Source organism: Mastigoproctus giganteus, chromosome 11 (genome assembly GCF_048544385.1).
Source record: "Mastigoproctus giganteus isolate SK-2022 chromosome 11, ASM4854438v1, whole genome shotgun sequence".
NCBI classification, from domain to species: Eukaryota; Metazoa; Arthropoda; class Arachnida; order Uropygi; family Thelyphonidae; genus Mastigoproctus; species Mastigoproctus giganteus.
In genome coordinates, this window is record NC_143585.1 from 64,970,003 (window position 1) to 64,988,306 (window position 18,304).

General features: G+C 36.4%; 1 protein-coding gene across 3 annotated transcripts in view; it reads right to left on the reverse strand.

Annotated features, from left to right (window-relative positions):
* Positions 1-18,304, reverse strand: part of LOC150078072 (transmembrane protein 184C-like) — a 146,541-nt gene that overhangs the window by 96,690 nt on the left and 31,547 nt on the right. For all 3 annotated transcript variants that reach the window (XM_090385285.1, XM_090385286.1, XM_090385287.1), the window contains exon 3: positions 951-1,230. In XM_090385285.1, coding sequence (XP_090241411.1) covers positions 951-1,204 — 254 coding nt within the window. In that variant the 5' untranslated portion in view covers positions 1,205-1,230. The remainder of the gene's footprint in view (positions 1-950; positions 1,231-18,304) is intronic.

The window sequence follows — 18,304 nt, forward strand, 5'->3', positions numbered from 1 at the left end:
AGATAATTCCATGTTCTGAATTCCATTTTTACACTGTTCTGAATTTGCATCTGTAATCCCCACGCTTCCAAACTACCCCAAACACAAGTTGCAACCAGTCAGCATCTATTCACTTTCCAACTCCAAACTCACAGAACCAACTTTACTTCTTCCTCATTTGTCCCTTTTACTTTTTTTTTTTTGGAACATCCTTCCTTTGCATTCATTTCCTGAAAATTATATTCTACAGCTATTTAAGTTGATTGTCAATAAGTATCTTCTGTCTTCTCAGCCTTCAACCTATGTTGGTAATAAGTACTATAGATTCTAATATATTTCATATTTGTGGTGTTTAAAAAGAAATAAATAACAATAAAACTGCCACACAACAGAAATATTGAATAATTAGTGATAATTATAGATTCCATATTGAATCCTGTAATCAAGCCTAATCAAGAAAGATTGAAAGCTGGGACCAAACGTACATGGCAGGAGTCAACTTAGTTCATTCAGGGTATAGAACTAAATAGTCTCAACACAGCTTTCAATCTTTCTCAATTAGGCCAGATACAAAATTGAACACAGAAGCCAGAAATTACTTTTCTTCAATTATTAAAAACTACTGTTTTATGGAAGTTTAACTTACTTATAATAATATAATACTTTATACATGATAAAATTCATTTGGTAACAATTAATGTATTTAATTACTCTTATTCATATATCACATTAATTCTTTAATAAAACTCTTAGAAAGCATATTTCTTAAATTGCTTTTATCCTCGAAGAAACCAAATCCATGTACAACAGGTTGTTTTACTTTTCAGTAATAAGAAAAGCTATAATTTGTATGGTAACAATTAAAATATATTAAATTTAAAAAAATTGTTTATTTAATTATTTAAATAAATAATTTAAATAGTGAAAATATAGAAATACATCATTATACTGTCAAAAATGGCCTGCCTTACCTAATAATGTGTTTCTGAAGATGTGGTTTAGTATAATGGACTAAATGTTGTGTTATTTCCCAAAATGTGATAGGAAGTGCCATTAAAACAAAAATTCCTCCACTAAACCATGCTTGATCTGTAGGCCTAGCACCTCTCTTTTTAAAATACCAGCTGCAAAGTGGCAAAAGCACAATGATAATCAAACCATAGACAGTCATAACAACAGGACGAATCCAAAGACGCCATCGTCTGATGCATCCTTTACAAATCATAATTAAATTTCTCCTATTTATGTCGACTGCAAAATCAATCGAAAAAACTTATCTGTAAATAAATAAAAATGTTTCCTCAAAAAACAGAAATCTAAGATAATATAAACAGTTTCAATTCATGAAGCTCACTTTTTTTATCCAGGTTAACACTAAATTTATACATAAAAGCATATATAGTCACCCTAAGTGCAGAAAATCATGAGCAGTCCATTGTTTTGTGTGAACTGTAAAAGACCAAAAAGATTACTTTTTTTCAAGTGCAACTTGCCTTCTTTTGTTGAACATTACTTTAAGTGAAGTCTGACAAAGTGCATTTGGTTGAAGGATACATTTCTGGATTTTGCTATTCCAAAAAACCAACGATTTGTTATCATAGTGATCATTATCATGAGTGAGGCAATATACATTAAGTTTTCTAACTACCTTCATTGATTAGTATTAATTGGTTGTAATGCCTCGAATTTTATTATAATCTTCAAAGTAATCACTGAGAAAATTTTCTCAGCAATGTGGCATGTTAAACCAAAATGTACTATGGGCTACAAACTTGTGAAGTGTAGTAATCACTGCTCAAGTTATGAATAATTTTTTTTAACAGAATTTGTTTCCTGAATTTTTTTTTGTTGCTTTATTATAGCAATATATTCCTACTAGGATTTCCTTTTGTATAAAAAAGAACACGGGAAAAGGGTTGATGGACTTCTCAACAGTTTCAAAATTTCATTTGAAGGGGTATAGATGTCTTGGATAGTTTTTCACATATCATGTCATGTCTGTAAATGTTTAATGTAGAGCAAAACCAAAATGCAAGTCCATATCTCCCCCCTTTTAACTCAACTCTGTGCTGGAAACAGCATGTACAAATGCCAATTGGTGAGTCTGTGAATTTAAGTGTGGGTTATTTTGAAATGTTTGACTGGCTACTTTTCAAACAGGAAGCAGTAATCAATTTTCTTAACAATTAACAAAATCTTCTTCCTTGTCCTCCTTTTCTTATTATTTTTGACAACTAAGACAATGAAATAGCCAAAAAAAGAAATAAAGAAAATAAATAATAAATAATAATAATAATTAAATTAAACCAAATTAAAAAGAAAAAAAAATTAAAGAAAAATTGCTGCTTTCCAACATTGCTACAAAGAGGCTGACCACATGTCAACATCACTGATTGTAGAACAATCAAAAATAAAAATATTGCATACAGCAAGAGCCTAAAAGGCAGCAACAGTGTTAATATTTCCAAGAAGGTCCTCCCCCCCAACCCCACAAAATAAAAATGAAAAAAAAATAAATAAATAAAAGAGGGCAGGAGAGACATGAATCATATGATGTTAATCAGGACAATAATGAGTATAAGAACGGTTAAAGTATCACTAGCTACAGATTTGAATTTTAGGGGTCTACATACATTATTTCAATGGATTATATATTGCTAGTGAGAGTCCAAAAGCATAACTTTAGTTTAGTGTTCTCTTATGCTGCATTATACTGATATGATTAAGCAAAGCTGAAATACGTTACTGGTCTGAGAGATAATGTAGAGTGAGTGATCTTGATAAACAGAGCATAAGAATAAGAGACTAGCTCTCCTTATAGAAAGTGCTATTTTGGCAAATAAATAGAAAGTGGAGCCAAATCCTCAAAGGCACCACAATGACACATCTCACTCATCAGAGAGGTTAAAATAAAATAATTTTGCATTTAAGGAGCTATGTCCAGTAATCATCTGACCAATTTTATTGGATACCATGATGTAGTCACAAAGGAAATGGATGCAAAAAATAATTTTGATATCATATACTTAGATATCAGGAAAGCTTTTGATACTGTTGCACTTGGAAGACTTCTCTACAAAATGGAGCAGTATGGCATTAAGGGCAAATTGCTACAATAGATAAAAGGATGGTTGAGTGGGAGGAGATAGCGAGTGGTAATCAATGGACGCTACTCTTTGTGGACTAATGTCATTAATGGAGTCCCCCAGGGTTTGGTGTTGGGTCCACGTTGTTTTGTATATTTATCAATGATATTATGAAGGTATATCAGGCTTAATATTGAAGTTTGCAGATGACACAAAGATTGGCAGGGTTATTAATGACTCTAATGACAATATGCTATTGCAACAGGATCTAGAAAAGTTGGGCTGAGAAGCAGCAAATGAAGTTTAACATTGACAAATGTAAAGTACTGAATATGGGTAGCAGTAACCCCAGAGAAATGTACCAACTGTGTGGTACTACACTCAGGATAGTGAAGAATGAAAAAGACCTGGGGATTATTGTGCAGTCAGATATGAAGTTTCTGAGCAATACAAAAGGGCTGCCAGAGCAGGTCATGGAGTCTTGTCAATGATATATAGGAATTTTGCTAGCAGAGACAAGGAGGTGATTATCCCATTATACAAGGCAATGGTCAGGCCACACCATGAGTACTGTGTACAGGTCTGGAGGCACCATTTTAGGAAGGGTGTAGAGTTGCTGGAGCGGGTGCAGAAGAGCAACGAGATTGGTGAGGGGAACAAAGTTCTGCAAATTGCAGCATCTGAAGACTAGGCACCTGCAAGAATCAGAAGTGATCTGATTGAAGTGTAAAAGGCCTTGAATGGTTTGAGCAAGCTCAATGCTGATGGGATTCTTCCTCTTGCACAGATTCCACACCTGAGGGGGCATAAATTCAAATTGAGGAAAGACAGTTGTAGAATAGATGTACAGAAATTGGTTTAAGCCACCGGGTATTTGATTGATGGAACAAACAAACTCCCATCTGTCGTTCTGGAGGTTGATAGCTTAAATAAATTCAAGGAAGAAGTGGATAAACTTTTGGAGTGAATGAATGGGTGAAATGGGAAGTTTTTTTTTTTTTTTTTTTTTGCTGATGCTCTATAAGCTTGCTTTCTTGCATCATATGTCTCTGCTAATGCGAATCAGGTAAGAAGAGTAGAACGCTGAGGAGAGCCACTTTCTAGTAGCTTTATATGTGTTGAAGGTAACATTTGGGATAAATAGTTAGTATTAGTGGTGGTGGTGGTAGTAAATGATGCAAAAAGCCAAGCTTATACAAATCAGGAAAAAAAAAAAAAAAAGAAAAGAAACAAATGCACACACTCTCTTCACCCATCCTTACTCTCCAAGAATTTATCTTGTTCATCCTTTAATTTATTCACACTTCCACAACAACAGATGGAAGCCTACTCCAACAATCAACCACCTGCTGGCTGAAGGCACTTCTGTACACTTCCTCAACTGAAATTTATGCTTCATCACGAATGGCATTCTTCCTCTTGCTATAGTCTCAGCAAAAAGAAGTTGTTGTTGTTTGTTCTGTTTGTTTGTTTTGTTTTTAGGAGCATTAGCAACTAAGGCCATATTGCTCTGGGATATGCGGTGGTCATTCCCTGACCTTTCCGCATCCTCCGTATTTGGTGGTGACGGGCTCGAACCCCGGTCTAATCAAGAAGCATGTGCTACGCACTGCTGCTCCTTCCCACCTGGCTACGGAGGCGCCGCAAAAGGAAGAATGCCATTCACATTCAGCTTACTCACTCCATTCAAGGCCTTAAATTTCTCAATGAGATGAGGTGCTAGCTAGATATGAGTATGATTACTTTAATACAGGAAAGCTATACAGACACTGAAAAAAAAACTGACAGATCGGTATATTGGGGACTATTTTTATCCATCTATGTATTTTTCAGCCAATAAGATCAACTGTTATGAGTACAGTAAACCCCCGCTATTCGCAGGGGTTACATTCCTGAGAAATGTCGCGAATACCGAAAACGCGAATACTGAGTTATGGCTCCCATAGTAATAAAGGGGTTCCATTTCAAAGTATGAAATATATAAGAAAAACTAGTCTAAAATTTTGTCTATGTATGTATTATATGTACCTTCATAATATGACTATGTACATAGACAGTACGTAGTGAAATGCAAGCATAAGGCATCAAAATGGAAATAAGAAACAATTTAATATTAAATGTAATATTTATTAGAAATTTCAAACAAATCTTTCAAACCAGCGCCTTTGCTATCAAAAAAACTTATCCCACCAGTGCTATCACCTGTTTCGCTAAAGTGTTGATAAAGGAGTTTTGCCTTTTCACGAATGATGAGTGAACTTAACGGAAGTTTATTTTGAGTTCGGTCTTCTATCCACAGATTTAAAGCCTTTTCCATTTTTTTCTAATTTAACATCACGAGTTACAGAGCAAATTTTTGAAGCAATTAGCGCGTTTTCACGGACACTACGGCGGATTTTTTCTTCCGATTTTTTGATTGATCATACCGTTGACTCATTGATTTTATAATGTTTTGCCACTGAGGAGACACTTTTACTATTAGAAATTTTATCTAATAACTCAATTTTATTCACTAATGTCATCATCACCTTTGATATTTTCACATTTCTCTTGTTATTTGTAGCCATAATTTTGTAGGGGTTAGAAAGAACTTGTCCACAATAAAGTCCTTTCTTCCGTTAACACACTCGAAAAAGTCTGTTTTACACTGCAAAATGGTACATTTATCATTTTTGTAAGCATATCAATTTATAAATTGATAAATTTATTCAATTTATAAGCATATAAATTAAAAGCAAACGACGAAATCTTCCATGACAAGCGCATAACACATACTGAACAAGGATTAGCGAGAAACATCCACGCTCGCGATTTTGTCACCCCTCGCCCCCAACCCACCCACTGAGCACTGTTTTGACCGGGAAAGATCATTTTAGCCACGCCCATGTTTTTTTATGGCGGAAAATATTCATAGCGCTTTAAAATTCACATTTTTTTAGGTTTCATTTTATATTAAATCGGCGATCGCGAATACAGATACCATGAATAGCGGGGGTTTACTGTATATGCTGTGGTCTTGACACAGCCAAATCTCAACATTTAGCAACGTTGGAACCCAGAACCATCCTGGAACTTAGAGTTTTCAGCACTTGGGCAGTCATGTTATAATTAAGTAAATGTTAAATAAAAAAATCATTTCTATACTGTAATTTATTGTACACAGAACTGCATGGTGCTACAAATGTGTGCTACACTAACAGAAACATAATATGCAGTATGCTTTGCTGTTGTTGTTATTTGGTTTTTAGAAGCATTAACAACTAAGGCCATATCGCTCCAGGGATATGTGGTGGTCATTCCCTAACCTTTCCGCATCCTCCATATTTGGTGGTCACGGGCTCTAACCCCGGTCTAATCAAGAAGCGTGTGCTACACACTGCTGCTCCTGCATGCTTTGCAACCCCTATCTTCACTGTCTACAAAGATTTAAGCAGCATCACTCTGATTTCTTCATCAAATTGCATCACCAAAGCTTCACTGCCTACTTTCTTGAACAACCTGTTGTTCAATAGATGTGCATATTGTATGATAAATATGTTGACCTATTTCTGTATTTGGAACATTGCAATCCTCCTGGCCACTTCAGGATATTTAAAGGCAAATGCAGGTTAAATCTACTATTAAAATAGATATAAATATGGGAGATTCTGATATAACACAAATTTATATCCAGGTGCACGTGACAACTGGGAATATTAGGTGGATGGAAGCTCCAACATACATTGTTTGGGCAATGTATGCTGGAGCTTCCCTAGAACTAAAGTTGACGGTTCTTAAGTTGTTTACTGGATTTACCCATTTCCCTAAAAACTGCCAGAAAATGGGTGGTAACATTAATGGATTACCAGATCTTGGAGGTTTGAGTATACTCAAGATAGAACAAACTGTCTTGACCACCAGTTATCTAGAGTTAAACTTGTAGTGAAGAAAGTTTTTAAACAAATAGCACCAAAAATCTACTCTATATTTGTTTCAAAAGCAAAATGTACATCAAATGATTCAGCAATTATTCAATGATGCTAACTGCTTAAAATAACTGCTTCTCTAGGCAACTTGTCATTAAGGAAGCTTGTTCTATCTTGAGTACACTTGCACCTCCAAGGTCTGGTAATCCATTAATGGTGGAAGACCACATAATTTAGTCATGGCAACTGAAATTCTACTGGCTGCAAAGCATGACAAGCTAGTAGGCAGTTTATTGAAATGACCACAGTGCAGATCTGTGGTCATCAAATTTACTGAACCTATCATTGCTTAATTGTAAACACTTGGGCTTGTAAATACAGACCACAACAAATACTGGGAAGTGAGTTTCATGCATAACTCAATCAATGCTTTGCTACATTGGTTAAAAATGGTTCAAATTGGTGCAGATTCTGGAGACTAGGCACCTAATGCAAGGTGATCTAATTGAGGTGAATAAGGCCTTGAATGGTTTAAGCAAGCTCAATGCTGATGGGATTCTTCCTCTGGCTAAGATTACTCACCTGAGGGGGACATAACTTCAAATTGAGGAAAGACAATTGTAGAATAGATGTGCAGAAATTTGCCTTTAGCAAGCGGGTGATTGATAGTTGGAACGAACTTCCATCAGTTGTAGTGGAGGTCAAAACTTAAATACATTCCAGGCAGAACTGGACAAACATTTGCAGTGAATGGATAGGTGAAATGGGGAAGGTTTTTCTCTTTTTTTTGGATTGGCTGATGCTATATAAGCTTGCTTTTATGCATCATATATATATATATATATATATATATATATATCTGATAATTAAAATAAATATGATATTTAAATAAAATCATCAGCCAGTAGTACGGCAATAATGCAGAGCGAAATGAAACGCAAAATAATATAAAATAAACAAACAGGGAAGGGAAAGTAGAGATAATAGAACAAAAAGGTAGTCGATAATCCCCTGTATAATTTAGTCAATTAAGTCATTAAACCCAATTAATAAAAAACGATATAAATTTAAATAATGCCAATTATAAATAATTTAGCGGTACCGCCCTTGAAGGTACCAGTTCCAAAAGACGTGAAATATCACCAAAAAAGGGTTAAAGAAACTACCAAAAAACTAAAATATCAAAATAATAGACTGACCATCATGCCCCATATCGACTGAGGACCACGAGGCCAATAATGGTCATGGAATCGCTGCATTTCAATCTCCATACAAATCATCGCAAAGGCAGAAATATCGAAGAACCATACCACCCCTCCATTCTCCGATAGATCAACCAATGCAGAGGATTTGCATGGCGGTGGTCCTTATGCAGCGAAAAATAATCTATAGAACAGACAGCACTCTTAATCAGAGCCACACCACTGACATAATGCAAGCTTAACCAGCTTATATAATAGAAAGGAAAAGAATAGATAGCGGATATATATATATATATATATATATATATATTTTTTTTAGGAGCATTAGCAACTAAGGCCATATTGCTCCGGGATATGTGGTAATTATTCCCTGACCTTTCAACATCCTCCGTATTTGGTGGTGACGGGATCGAACCCCGGTCCAATCACGAAGCGTGTGCTACGCACTGCTGCTCCTTCCCACCTGGCTAAGGAAGCCCCAGTGGAACAAGTAAATACATGGGCTGTGTTAGGTAACTAAGAGTAAAAACAGGTGCATGTATATTTGCGTGTACACCAATGCTAGGAGTATAGTTAATAAATTCAATGAGCTTGAAGTGCTAGTCAAGACATCAAAGGCAGATATTGTGGGATATCAGAGACATGGTGTCACACAGATATAAGAAGTACAGAACTGGAATTTGGGGAGTACAATGTGTACAGAAAGGATAGACAGGACAGAAAGGGAGGAGGGGTTATGCTGTTAGTTAAGAAACACATAAAATATAAGGAAGTGCATCCAATTGACGTTGGAGAAAAATGCAATGTTGAGTCTGGTTGGGTTTTACATAAGCACTGCGAAAGGAAAAATGAGAGTAAGTGTGTGTGTTACAGGCCTAATGAATCTGATGAGTATAATGAGCAATTGTGCAGAGAAATAGAGTGGGCCAGTAAATTAGAGTGTCTTATAATGGGGGATTTTAATTTCCCAGATATTGACTGGAATTTGTGGGTTGGTCACTCGCACACTAGCAAGGCTTTTGTGGATTTATTGGATGACTGTTTTCTACATCGGCATGTTCAGGAGGCAATTAGAGGGAGTAATACTCTTGATCTGATTATCAGTAGTGATTCTTCATGCATCAAGAATCTGCAGATAAAGGAACCACTAGATGGCAGTGATCACAGTGTGCTGAAGTGGGATTTACTCAAAGAGGTAACTACCATCAAGGGTAAAGGGAAGGGTTTTTGCTTTCGTAAAGGTGACTAGGGTGGTCTGAGACAATATTTAAATTCTATACGGTGGAACCAACTGATGATGATGTTACCAACAGCAAATTCAAAATGGGAAGCATTCAAAGAATTAATCTTGGAAGCCACTAGGCTTTTCATGCCAACTAAGAAATATTGTTCAAGATTTAGGCCTAAATGGATGTCAGATGAACTAATTAGACATGTGACAAAGAAGAAAAATGCATGGGATACATATAAATTAACATGTGACACAGAAGCCTATGATAGATATAAGCTGGTCTGTAACCAAGTTACAAAGGAGGTTAGGCAGGCAAAGGAAGATTACGAGAAATCTTTGGCAAAGGATGCAAAGAAAAACAGCAAAGGGTTCTTTACTTATGTAAACTCTAGAAGGAAGGGGATGAATCAGATTGGTCCACATCATATCGATGGTTCAACTGTTGATGATCCTGCTCAGGTAGCTAACAAACTGAATGAATATTTTGCATCGACATTCACACATGAGGAGTTAATTAGGGAGGGGAATGCCAGAGGTGAAGTAAACCCTGGCAGTAAGCTAGATAATCTTGTAACAACTGAGAGTAAAGTGGAGGAGAAATTGTTGAAGATAAACACAAGAAAGGCACCTGGGGTGGATGGAATCTATCCAGTTATATTAAAGGAGGCGGCAAAAGAAGTATGCAAACCCTTAGCCATAATTATGAGAGCTTCCTTGGACTCAAGGGAGGTACCCATAGACTGGAGATGTGCTAATGTGACCCCAATTCACAAAGGAGGATCAGGCTGACACAAGTAATTATAGACCTGTGAGTTTAACTTCTGTTCCAGGAAAATTAATGGAGGCACTGGTTAAAGAAGCACTGCAGGATCATCTAGACCATGCTTCTCAAACTTTTTTGGATCACCGCCCCCCTAAAAAAAAGCCCTCACCAGGGCTTTTTTTTGGCCCACCAATATAAAGTGAAGCTAAATAACTGAAATGAATATTTGTCTGTTTGCCTCCAAAAACGTAAATGCAGCCCTGCATGTATGTGTGTGAATTATAAAGAAAACTATTTACTGCACTTTAATCCTTCTTCGTAAAAAATTACAACTACATAAATAAAGTCAGTTATAGTCACTTAAATTAAGACATAAAAATTAAAGTTAATTACATAAATAAGTCATGATATTAATGGAAATAGTTAATTATATTTTAATATTTAATGCGATGGATGAGCTTGGTGGAGATTTATTAGCTTATCAATATTAGGTTTATTATCTGTAAGTAGAAGTTGTAAATCACCACTTTTAACAACATCCAGACAATTTATTTGTTTTGTCAGCAATTGAGATGCAGCACTGAAACCGGTTTTGAATAGATATGATGTTGGAAAAGAAATAAGTAATTTTTTTACAATTCCCCACAATGCAGGATAATGGTCAGGGATTTTCTTTTGTAACCAAAATTCCTGATATGAATTTTGAAATTTTGGCCTCAGTTCAACTTAATTTTGTAACTCAATCAATTCTTCTTCTATAAAACGTTCACCATCGTCATTATTTAAAAAAGGATTTATAACCCAATCTGGAATTTTCAAATTAAGGAGATCTTCGAACCTTTCCTGCATATCTCTGTGCAACATTTCTAGATGATTAATAAATGTTAGTAGAGTTACATCAGCTATTTTTTCTTTTTTCTCTATTTCCAACAAATTTGGAAATTTATACAATTCACGTCATCCTACATCGCACATAAAAAGCTTCAATTTTGAAATAAATGCTAAAATTTGAGTTTTCACCTTAATAAGAGTTACATCTTGTCCTTGTAAATGTAAGTTCATTGAGTTGAATCTAGTAAATAAATCTGCAAAATAAGCAATATCAGTTTTCATTTTCTTGAGGTCATTACTAAGGTCATTGTTCCTATCTTCAAAAAACTCGACAACAGTATCAAAGAGTTCATAAAATCTGTTGAGACAGTTGCCTTTTGACAGCCACCGAACCTCGGAGTGAAATAGAAATTGTTCAAAATCTTCACTGTTTTGATCATAAAGCTTTCGAAATATACGATCATTCAAAGAATGTGCTTTAATTTTGTTTATAGCAGTAATAAGTTTGTAGAGAATTGTGCAGTTGATCACCAAGTTTTTTCGCAACTAAATGCTGACGGTAAATGACACAACAATGAACAGTAATAATTGGCACAGCATTTTTTAAACAAGCCATAAAACCCTTGTAACTGCCAATCATTGATGTTGTTCCATCCGCCCCCTGTCACCCCCTTTCATGCCTAACACCCCCATGGATAATTCAAACGCCCCCCAAGGGGCGATATCGCCCACTTTGAGAAGCACTGATCTAGACAAGACTTCAATTATAGCTCAAACACAGCATGGGTTTGTTAAGGGAAAGTCTTGCCTGACAAATTTGATTGGATACTATGATGCAGTCACAAAAGAACTGGATGCAGGGAATAACTTTGATATTATATATTTGGATCTTAGAAAGGCTTTTGATACTGTTGCACATGGAAGACTGCTGCACAAATTGGAGCAGTGTGGCACTGGAGGCAAATTGCTGCTATGAATAAAGGGATGGTTGAGTGGGAGAAGACAGAGAGTGGTAATCAATGTACACTGCTCATCGTGGACTAAGGTTATTAGTGGAGTCCCTCAGGGTTCAGTGTTGGGTCCATTGTTGTTTTCCGTATTTATAAATGATATTGATGATCGTATATCAAGCTTAATGTCCAAGTTTGCAGATGATATGAAGGTTGGCAGGGTTGTTAAAGACACTAATGACAGTACACTGTTGCAACAGGATCTAGAACAGTTGAGGAGAGGTGCTGAGAGATGGAAAATAAGGTTTATCATTGACAAATGTAAAGTACTACATATAGGAAGCAGTAATCCCAGAGTAACCTATCAACTCTGTGGTACCACACTGACAGTGGTAGAGAATGAAAAGGACCTGGGGGTAATTGTGCAAGCAGATATGAAGTTTTCTGAGCAGTACAGATGGTCTGCAAGAGCAGCTCATGGTGTCTTGTCAATGATATACAGGAATTTTTCTAGCAGGGATAAGGAGATGATTATCCCCTTGTACAAGGCAATGGTCAGGCCACACCTAGAGTACTGTACACAGGTCTGGAGGCCTGATTTTAAGAAGGATGTAGAGCTGTTGGAACGAGTATATAGAAGGGCAACAAGATTAGTGAATGGAACAAAGGGTTGCTCTTACAAAGAAAGGCTTAAGTTTTGCAAATTACAGAGTCTGGAGACTAGGCACCTGTGAGATTATCTGATTGAGGTGCATAAAGCCTTGAATGGTTTGAGCATGCTCAATGCTGATGGTATTCTTCCTCTTGCTCAGAATAATCACCTGAGAGGGCATAAATTCAAACTGAGGAAAGACGGTTGTAGGATAGATGTGCAGAAGTTTGCCTTTAGCCAGCGGGTGATTGATTGCTGGAACAAACTTCCATCTGTCGTTGTAGAAGTTGATAGTTTAAACAGATTCAAGGCAGAACTTGACAAACAAGCGAGTCGATGGGTGAAATAAGGGGTTTTTTTTTTTTTTTTTGGCTGATGCTATATAAGCTTGCTTTCTTACATCATGTGCCATTGCTAATGCTACCATATACCATAGTATATGATTATACTAGCATATGGTTAATATATATGTAGAAAAACAACAAAGACTTCTTTACATATGTAAACTGTAGAAGGAAGGGGATGAATCAGATTGGTCCACTTGATGTTGGTCGTTTGACTGTTGATGATCCTGCTCACATAGCTAACAAACTGGATGAGTATTTTGCATCTACATTCATACATGAGGAATTCTGTAAGGAAGGGGAGATAGAAGTTAACTAAACTCTAACAGGAAGCTAAATGATTTTCTAATAACAGAGAACAAAGTGTTGAAGTTAAACATAAAAAAAAAAAGGTACCTGGGGCAGATGGAATCTATTCAGTCATATTGAAGGAGGCAGCAAGGGAAGTAAGCAAACCCTTAGCCATAATTATGAGAGCATCCTTAGATTCAGGGGAGGTTCCCATGGACTGGAGATGTGCAAATGTATCCCCAATTCACAAAGGGGGTTCAAAGGGTGACACAAATAATTATAGACCTGTTAGTTTAACTAACAGGTCTATAATTATTTAATAGTCACTGATTAAAGAAGTGAAAAAATAATAGTCACTAGTTAAAGAAGTGATGCAGGATCACCTAGACAAGACAGCAGTAGCAGTTCAGACACAGCATAGGTTTGTTGAAGGGGGAGTCTTGTCTGACCAATTTGATTGGGTACTATGATGTCACAAAGGAACTGGATGCAAAAACTAATTTTGATATCATATACTTTGATTTCAGGAAAGCTTTTGATACTGTTGCACATAGAAGACTGGAACCGTTGGCATTAAGGGCAAGTTGCTGCAATGGATAAAGGGATGGTTGAGTGGGAGATAGCAGAGAGCACTAATAAATGGACACTGCTCTACGTGGATTAATGTTATTAGTGGAGTCCCCCAGGGTTCGGTGCTGGGCCCATATTGTTTTGTGTATTTATCAATGATATCGATGATGGCATATCAGGCTTAATGTCCAAGTCTGCAGATGGTACAAAGGTTGGTTGGGTTGTTAATGACAGTAAAGACAGTATGCTACTGCAACAGGATCTAAGTTAGGCAGATGGGCGGAGAAGTGGCAACTGAAGTTTAACATTGACAAATGCAAAATATATATGGGTAGCAGTAACCCAAGAGAAACATACCAACTGTGCAGTACTACACTCAGAGAGGTGGATAATGAAAAAGACCTGGGGGTAATTATTCAGTCAGATACGAAGTTCTCTGAGCAGTGGAGACATGCTGCTAGAACAGGTCATGGAGTTTTGTCAATGATACATAGGAATTTTGCTAGCAGAGACAAGGAGGTGATTATCCCTTTGTATAAGGCAACGGTCAGGCCACACTTTGAGTACTACGTACAGGTCTGGCGGCCTCATTTTAGGAAGGATGTAGAGTTGCTAGAACAAGTACAGAGAAGGGATAACAAGATTGGTGAAAGGAACAAAGGGATGCCCTTACCAAGAGAGGCATAAGTTCTGCAAGTTGCAGCATCTGGAGGTGGTACAGAAATTGCACTATCTCCGCTAGTGCATCTGCAAGGTGATCTGATTGAGGTATATAAGACCTTGAATGGTTTGAGAAGGCTCAATGCTGATGCGATACTTCCACTTGCTCAGATTAAGAACCTGAGGATAGACAATTGTAGAATAGATGTGTGGAAGTCTGCCTTTAGCTAGAGGGTAGTTGATTGCTGGAACATACTTCTATCGGTTGTTGTGGAAGTTGATAGCTTAAATAAATTTAAGGCTGAACTAGAAAAATGTTTGGAGTGACCGGATAGGTGAAATGGGAAGGGTTTTTTTTTTTTTTTTTTTAAGCCTATGCTGTATAAGCCTGCTTTCTTGCATCATATGCCTCAACTAATGCTAATGCCATAACTCTAAACAGTGTACTTCACAACTTTGTAAACCTATAATTGTTTATTTTTAATTGAGTAACAACATACCAAGAATTAATACACACTATAAAGAAGACAATATACTCATTTCAAATAATAAATATACAGTATAATAAATAAATTAAAAAAATAAACTGCATGTGTACCCTGTATGCACGAAAAATGTTTTATGTGAAAACATCTTTGACGAAAAGCAGAACCGTTTTAAAAATCGAACAAAGCTAGAACCAAAGTCATAATGATGTACAATTTTATGCTCATGCCCACTACTCAGTCTACCAAATCTACTTTAGTGACATACTTCAGTCCAAAATATTTAGTATGAACAATTTTATTGTTTTATGCACACGCCTGCTACTTACTCTACCAAATCAACGTTTGGAAGAGGTTAACGAAATCAAAGCCAATAGCCTAATTACTTATTTGATTGTAGCCATTTGTGAATGGTATTATTGCAACAATACAAGTATTTGTATTGTTGCAATACAAATTCTTACAAAAAAACCCATTTTTTTTTAAATATCAGCTCTTTCAATTTCAGTATGAGAACCTACTAGACACTATTATGAAAGAAGAAGAATGAAACGATGTTACAGTGGTCCTTGGTTGGAAAACTGGCAGTTGCTTGGGAAAGCTTGAAATATAACAAATTATTCCATATCATGCTTGTCATTTTAACAATTCCTCATGTGTTTCTAGTGTAGGTGGCTCTAGGAATGTCAGCTCAACTCTGCTGTAGTGCTGTGACAAGATATTCAGCCAGGTGTGAAAAACAAAAACTGAGCTCAGGTCTTCTCTCAAATGATCTTGACAGCAAAATCTAAACAGCAACACCACTGTCATAAAGAAAACTTTGATTTAACATTGTTGAAGGTGGCAAAGTTTGCTGCCTCTCTTGAAGCAGTGGTAATCAGTTGATGTCTGAAAGATAATCTACAGACAGAAAAATTCTAGGTAAGTTAAAAAAAAAAAAAATCTTTGAAACCATACTGTACTGGTAAACAACCCTATAACTGCATTTTAATATAAACAATGTATATTGTCAGTGAAATTTAATTTCTATTGCAGTGTTGACTAAATTCTCTTGGCTTTTTCTATTTTTTTCGCCAAAAAATTTCCTTTTTTTTTTTTCCTGCTTAGACTTATGTAATCTCCAGTATTTTAAAAGCAAAAAGTTGGCAGCTATGGAACTGATAGAAGAAAAAGTTTAACATGTTAAGATGCATATACCTGGTGAAGTTCTCCCCCTACCTTAAAAATGTTCCATAAATTCCATTCTGTTCCACTGAAGGTTTGTTATTTGGTTTTTAGGAGCATTAGCAACTAAGGCCATATTGCTCTGGGTTATTTTATTTATATGTGGTGGCCATTCCCTGACCTTTCCGCATCCTCCGTATTTGGTGGTGACGGGCTCGAACCCCGGTTTAATCAAGAAGCGTGTGCTACGCACTGCTGCTCCTTCCCACCTGGCTACGGAGGTGCCTTTTCCACTGAAGGTAGCCGTTTTTTTTTGTTTTGTTTTTTGTTTACATTGTATGCATGGTAATATTGATGAAACTACTACTGATCATCAATAAAATCTTTAAAGCCACATCTTTTGTTTGGCATTTGGTATGTTGTTACTCAATTAAAAATAAACAGTTATGGGTTTACAAAGTTGTGAATTACACGGTTTAGAGTTGTGACTTTAACAGTACATAGAAATAATGTATGTTGTTACAGTAATTGTTTTGTTAATGTGAATTGCACTTGATAAGTTTTAGAGCTTTATTGCATTTGAACTAATTCTATTTGTTTCACTTTTCCCATTCTCTATTTGATTTAACTTTTTTATGTTTAGTTTGATTAAAAAGGAACCCATAACAGTTAACTTTTTGAAAACATCTTTGGTGGCACCTACTAAATTTCGGCCTGCAATAAAACCAATTTGTCACAATTTTGCGAGGTGGAAATGACATTTCTGATTCATTTCTGATTCAAACATCTTTGGCAGCACCTACAAATTTCAGACTGTAGTAAAATCAGTTTGTCACAATTTTGCGCCACGGAAATGACATCATTTGACGTCATTTCAGCTTTGTTGATTTGATTGATAAACCGGAAGTGACGATTTTGCAACACAGAAATGATGTGTCGCAGAACAGTGAATTCCAAGGGGACAAAAGAGAAGCCAAAGACAGGAAATGATGATTTTGCAACGCGTCTATCATTTATCCAGCGTTATTTTTTTGTAACACGCTAGTATGTTTGTGAGTTTGAAGCTTGATGTTCCCGAAGCCTTGCTAGCAGAGACACACACTGACATGTTGATCATTGCAATGGCATAATCTTTGTTCTCACACAAAGGATCTTTGGCAGCGTTATTCAGCCACAGCAAAATGTGTGTGCAGACTACTGCATTACTGAAATTTTATATTCATACTAAATATTTCGGACTGAAGTGTGGCGCTAATGTCAGTAATATAGATTCAGTAGACTAAGTAGCGAGTGTGAGCATAAAACTTTACATTGTTCATGTCTTTGTTCACTAGCGTTGCCTTCTGTTGGTCCATGTCGCCTTGCATCATGCTCACTAACGATGCGCCCCTTACTCTGTAACTTGTACAATAGCTGAAGCAAACATGGCCAATGGATTTCATTGGCCATGTGTAATCGAGCTGTGTAATCATAGCAAATAGATCACGCTTACATTGAGCCCAGTAGTAGGTTGAGCTTGAAATTGTTCTTAGGAAGGCCAAATGGTTTTCCATACAGCTGGTAATGTATTCTTTGGATTGAACTTACTCGCGGATCAGTTTTGTATCTTTACCTGTGTATTTGAAAGTCACCATCAAAGTCCTCGTTCTGAATCTCATTATCTTCATTGCTAGGTAAAGGAGATGATATGGAGTAACACCACACTGATCAAATCACTTGAGCTGACTCATTGTCATCATCAACGGAGTGGCACGTAAATTCTCTTTGAACGTTCTGAATTGGCCATGATGAATGCTGGGAAAGGACAGTTCCTTTCCCAGCATTCACACAATATGAGAGATGCCAAAAGGTGTATATGACAATATTTAAAATAACTAAATGCACAAGGCATAATACATTAAGAGTTTAATAATATCTATATAATATCGGTGTGTAGATACACCATAGACAACTCTTAAGAAACTACAAAGTAGTTGTTGTAGGCATCATTTGCTCTTTCTCATATTGTGCTCTGCCTTCACGACGAGTTGCCATGATATTGTACTACCTCGAATAAGTAACGCTTCACTAATAGAGAAGACTATTGTTACTTATTCTCAGTGAGTACCACCACCCAGACATGTTTCAAGGCTATTGGCAGGTACCCTAGTATTGCAGACATGACGACCCAGTTGTGAATATAATCACACAA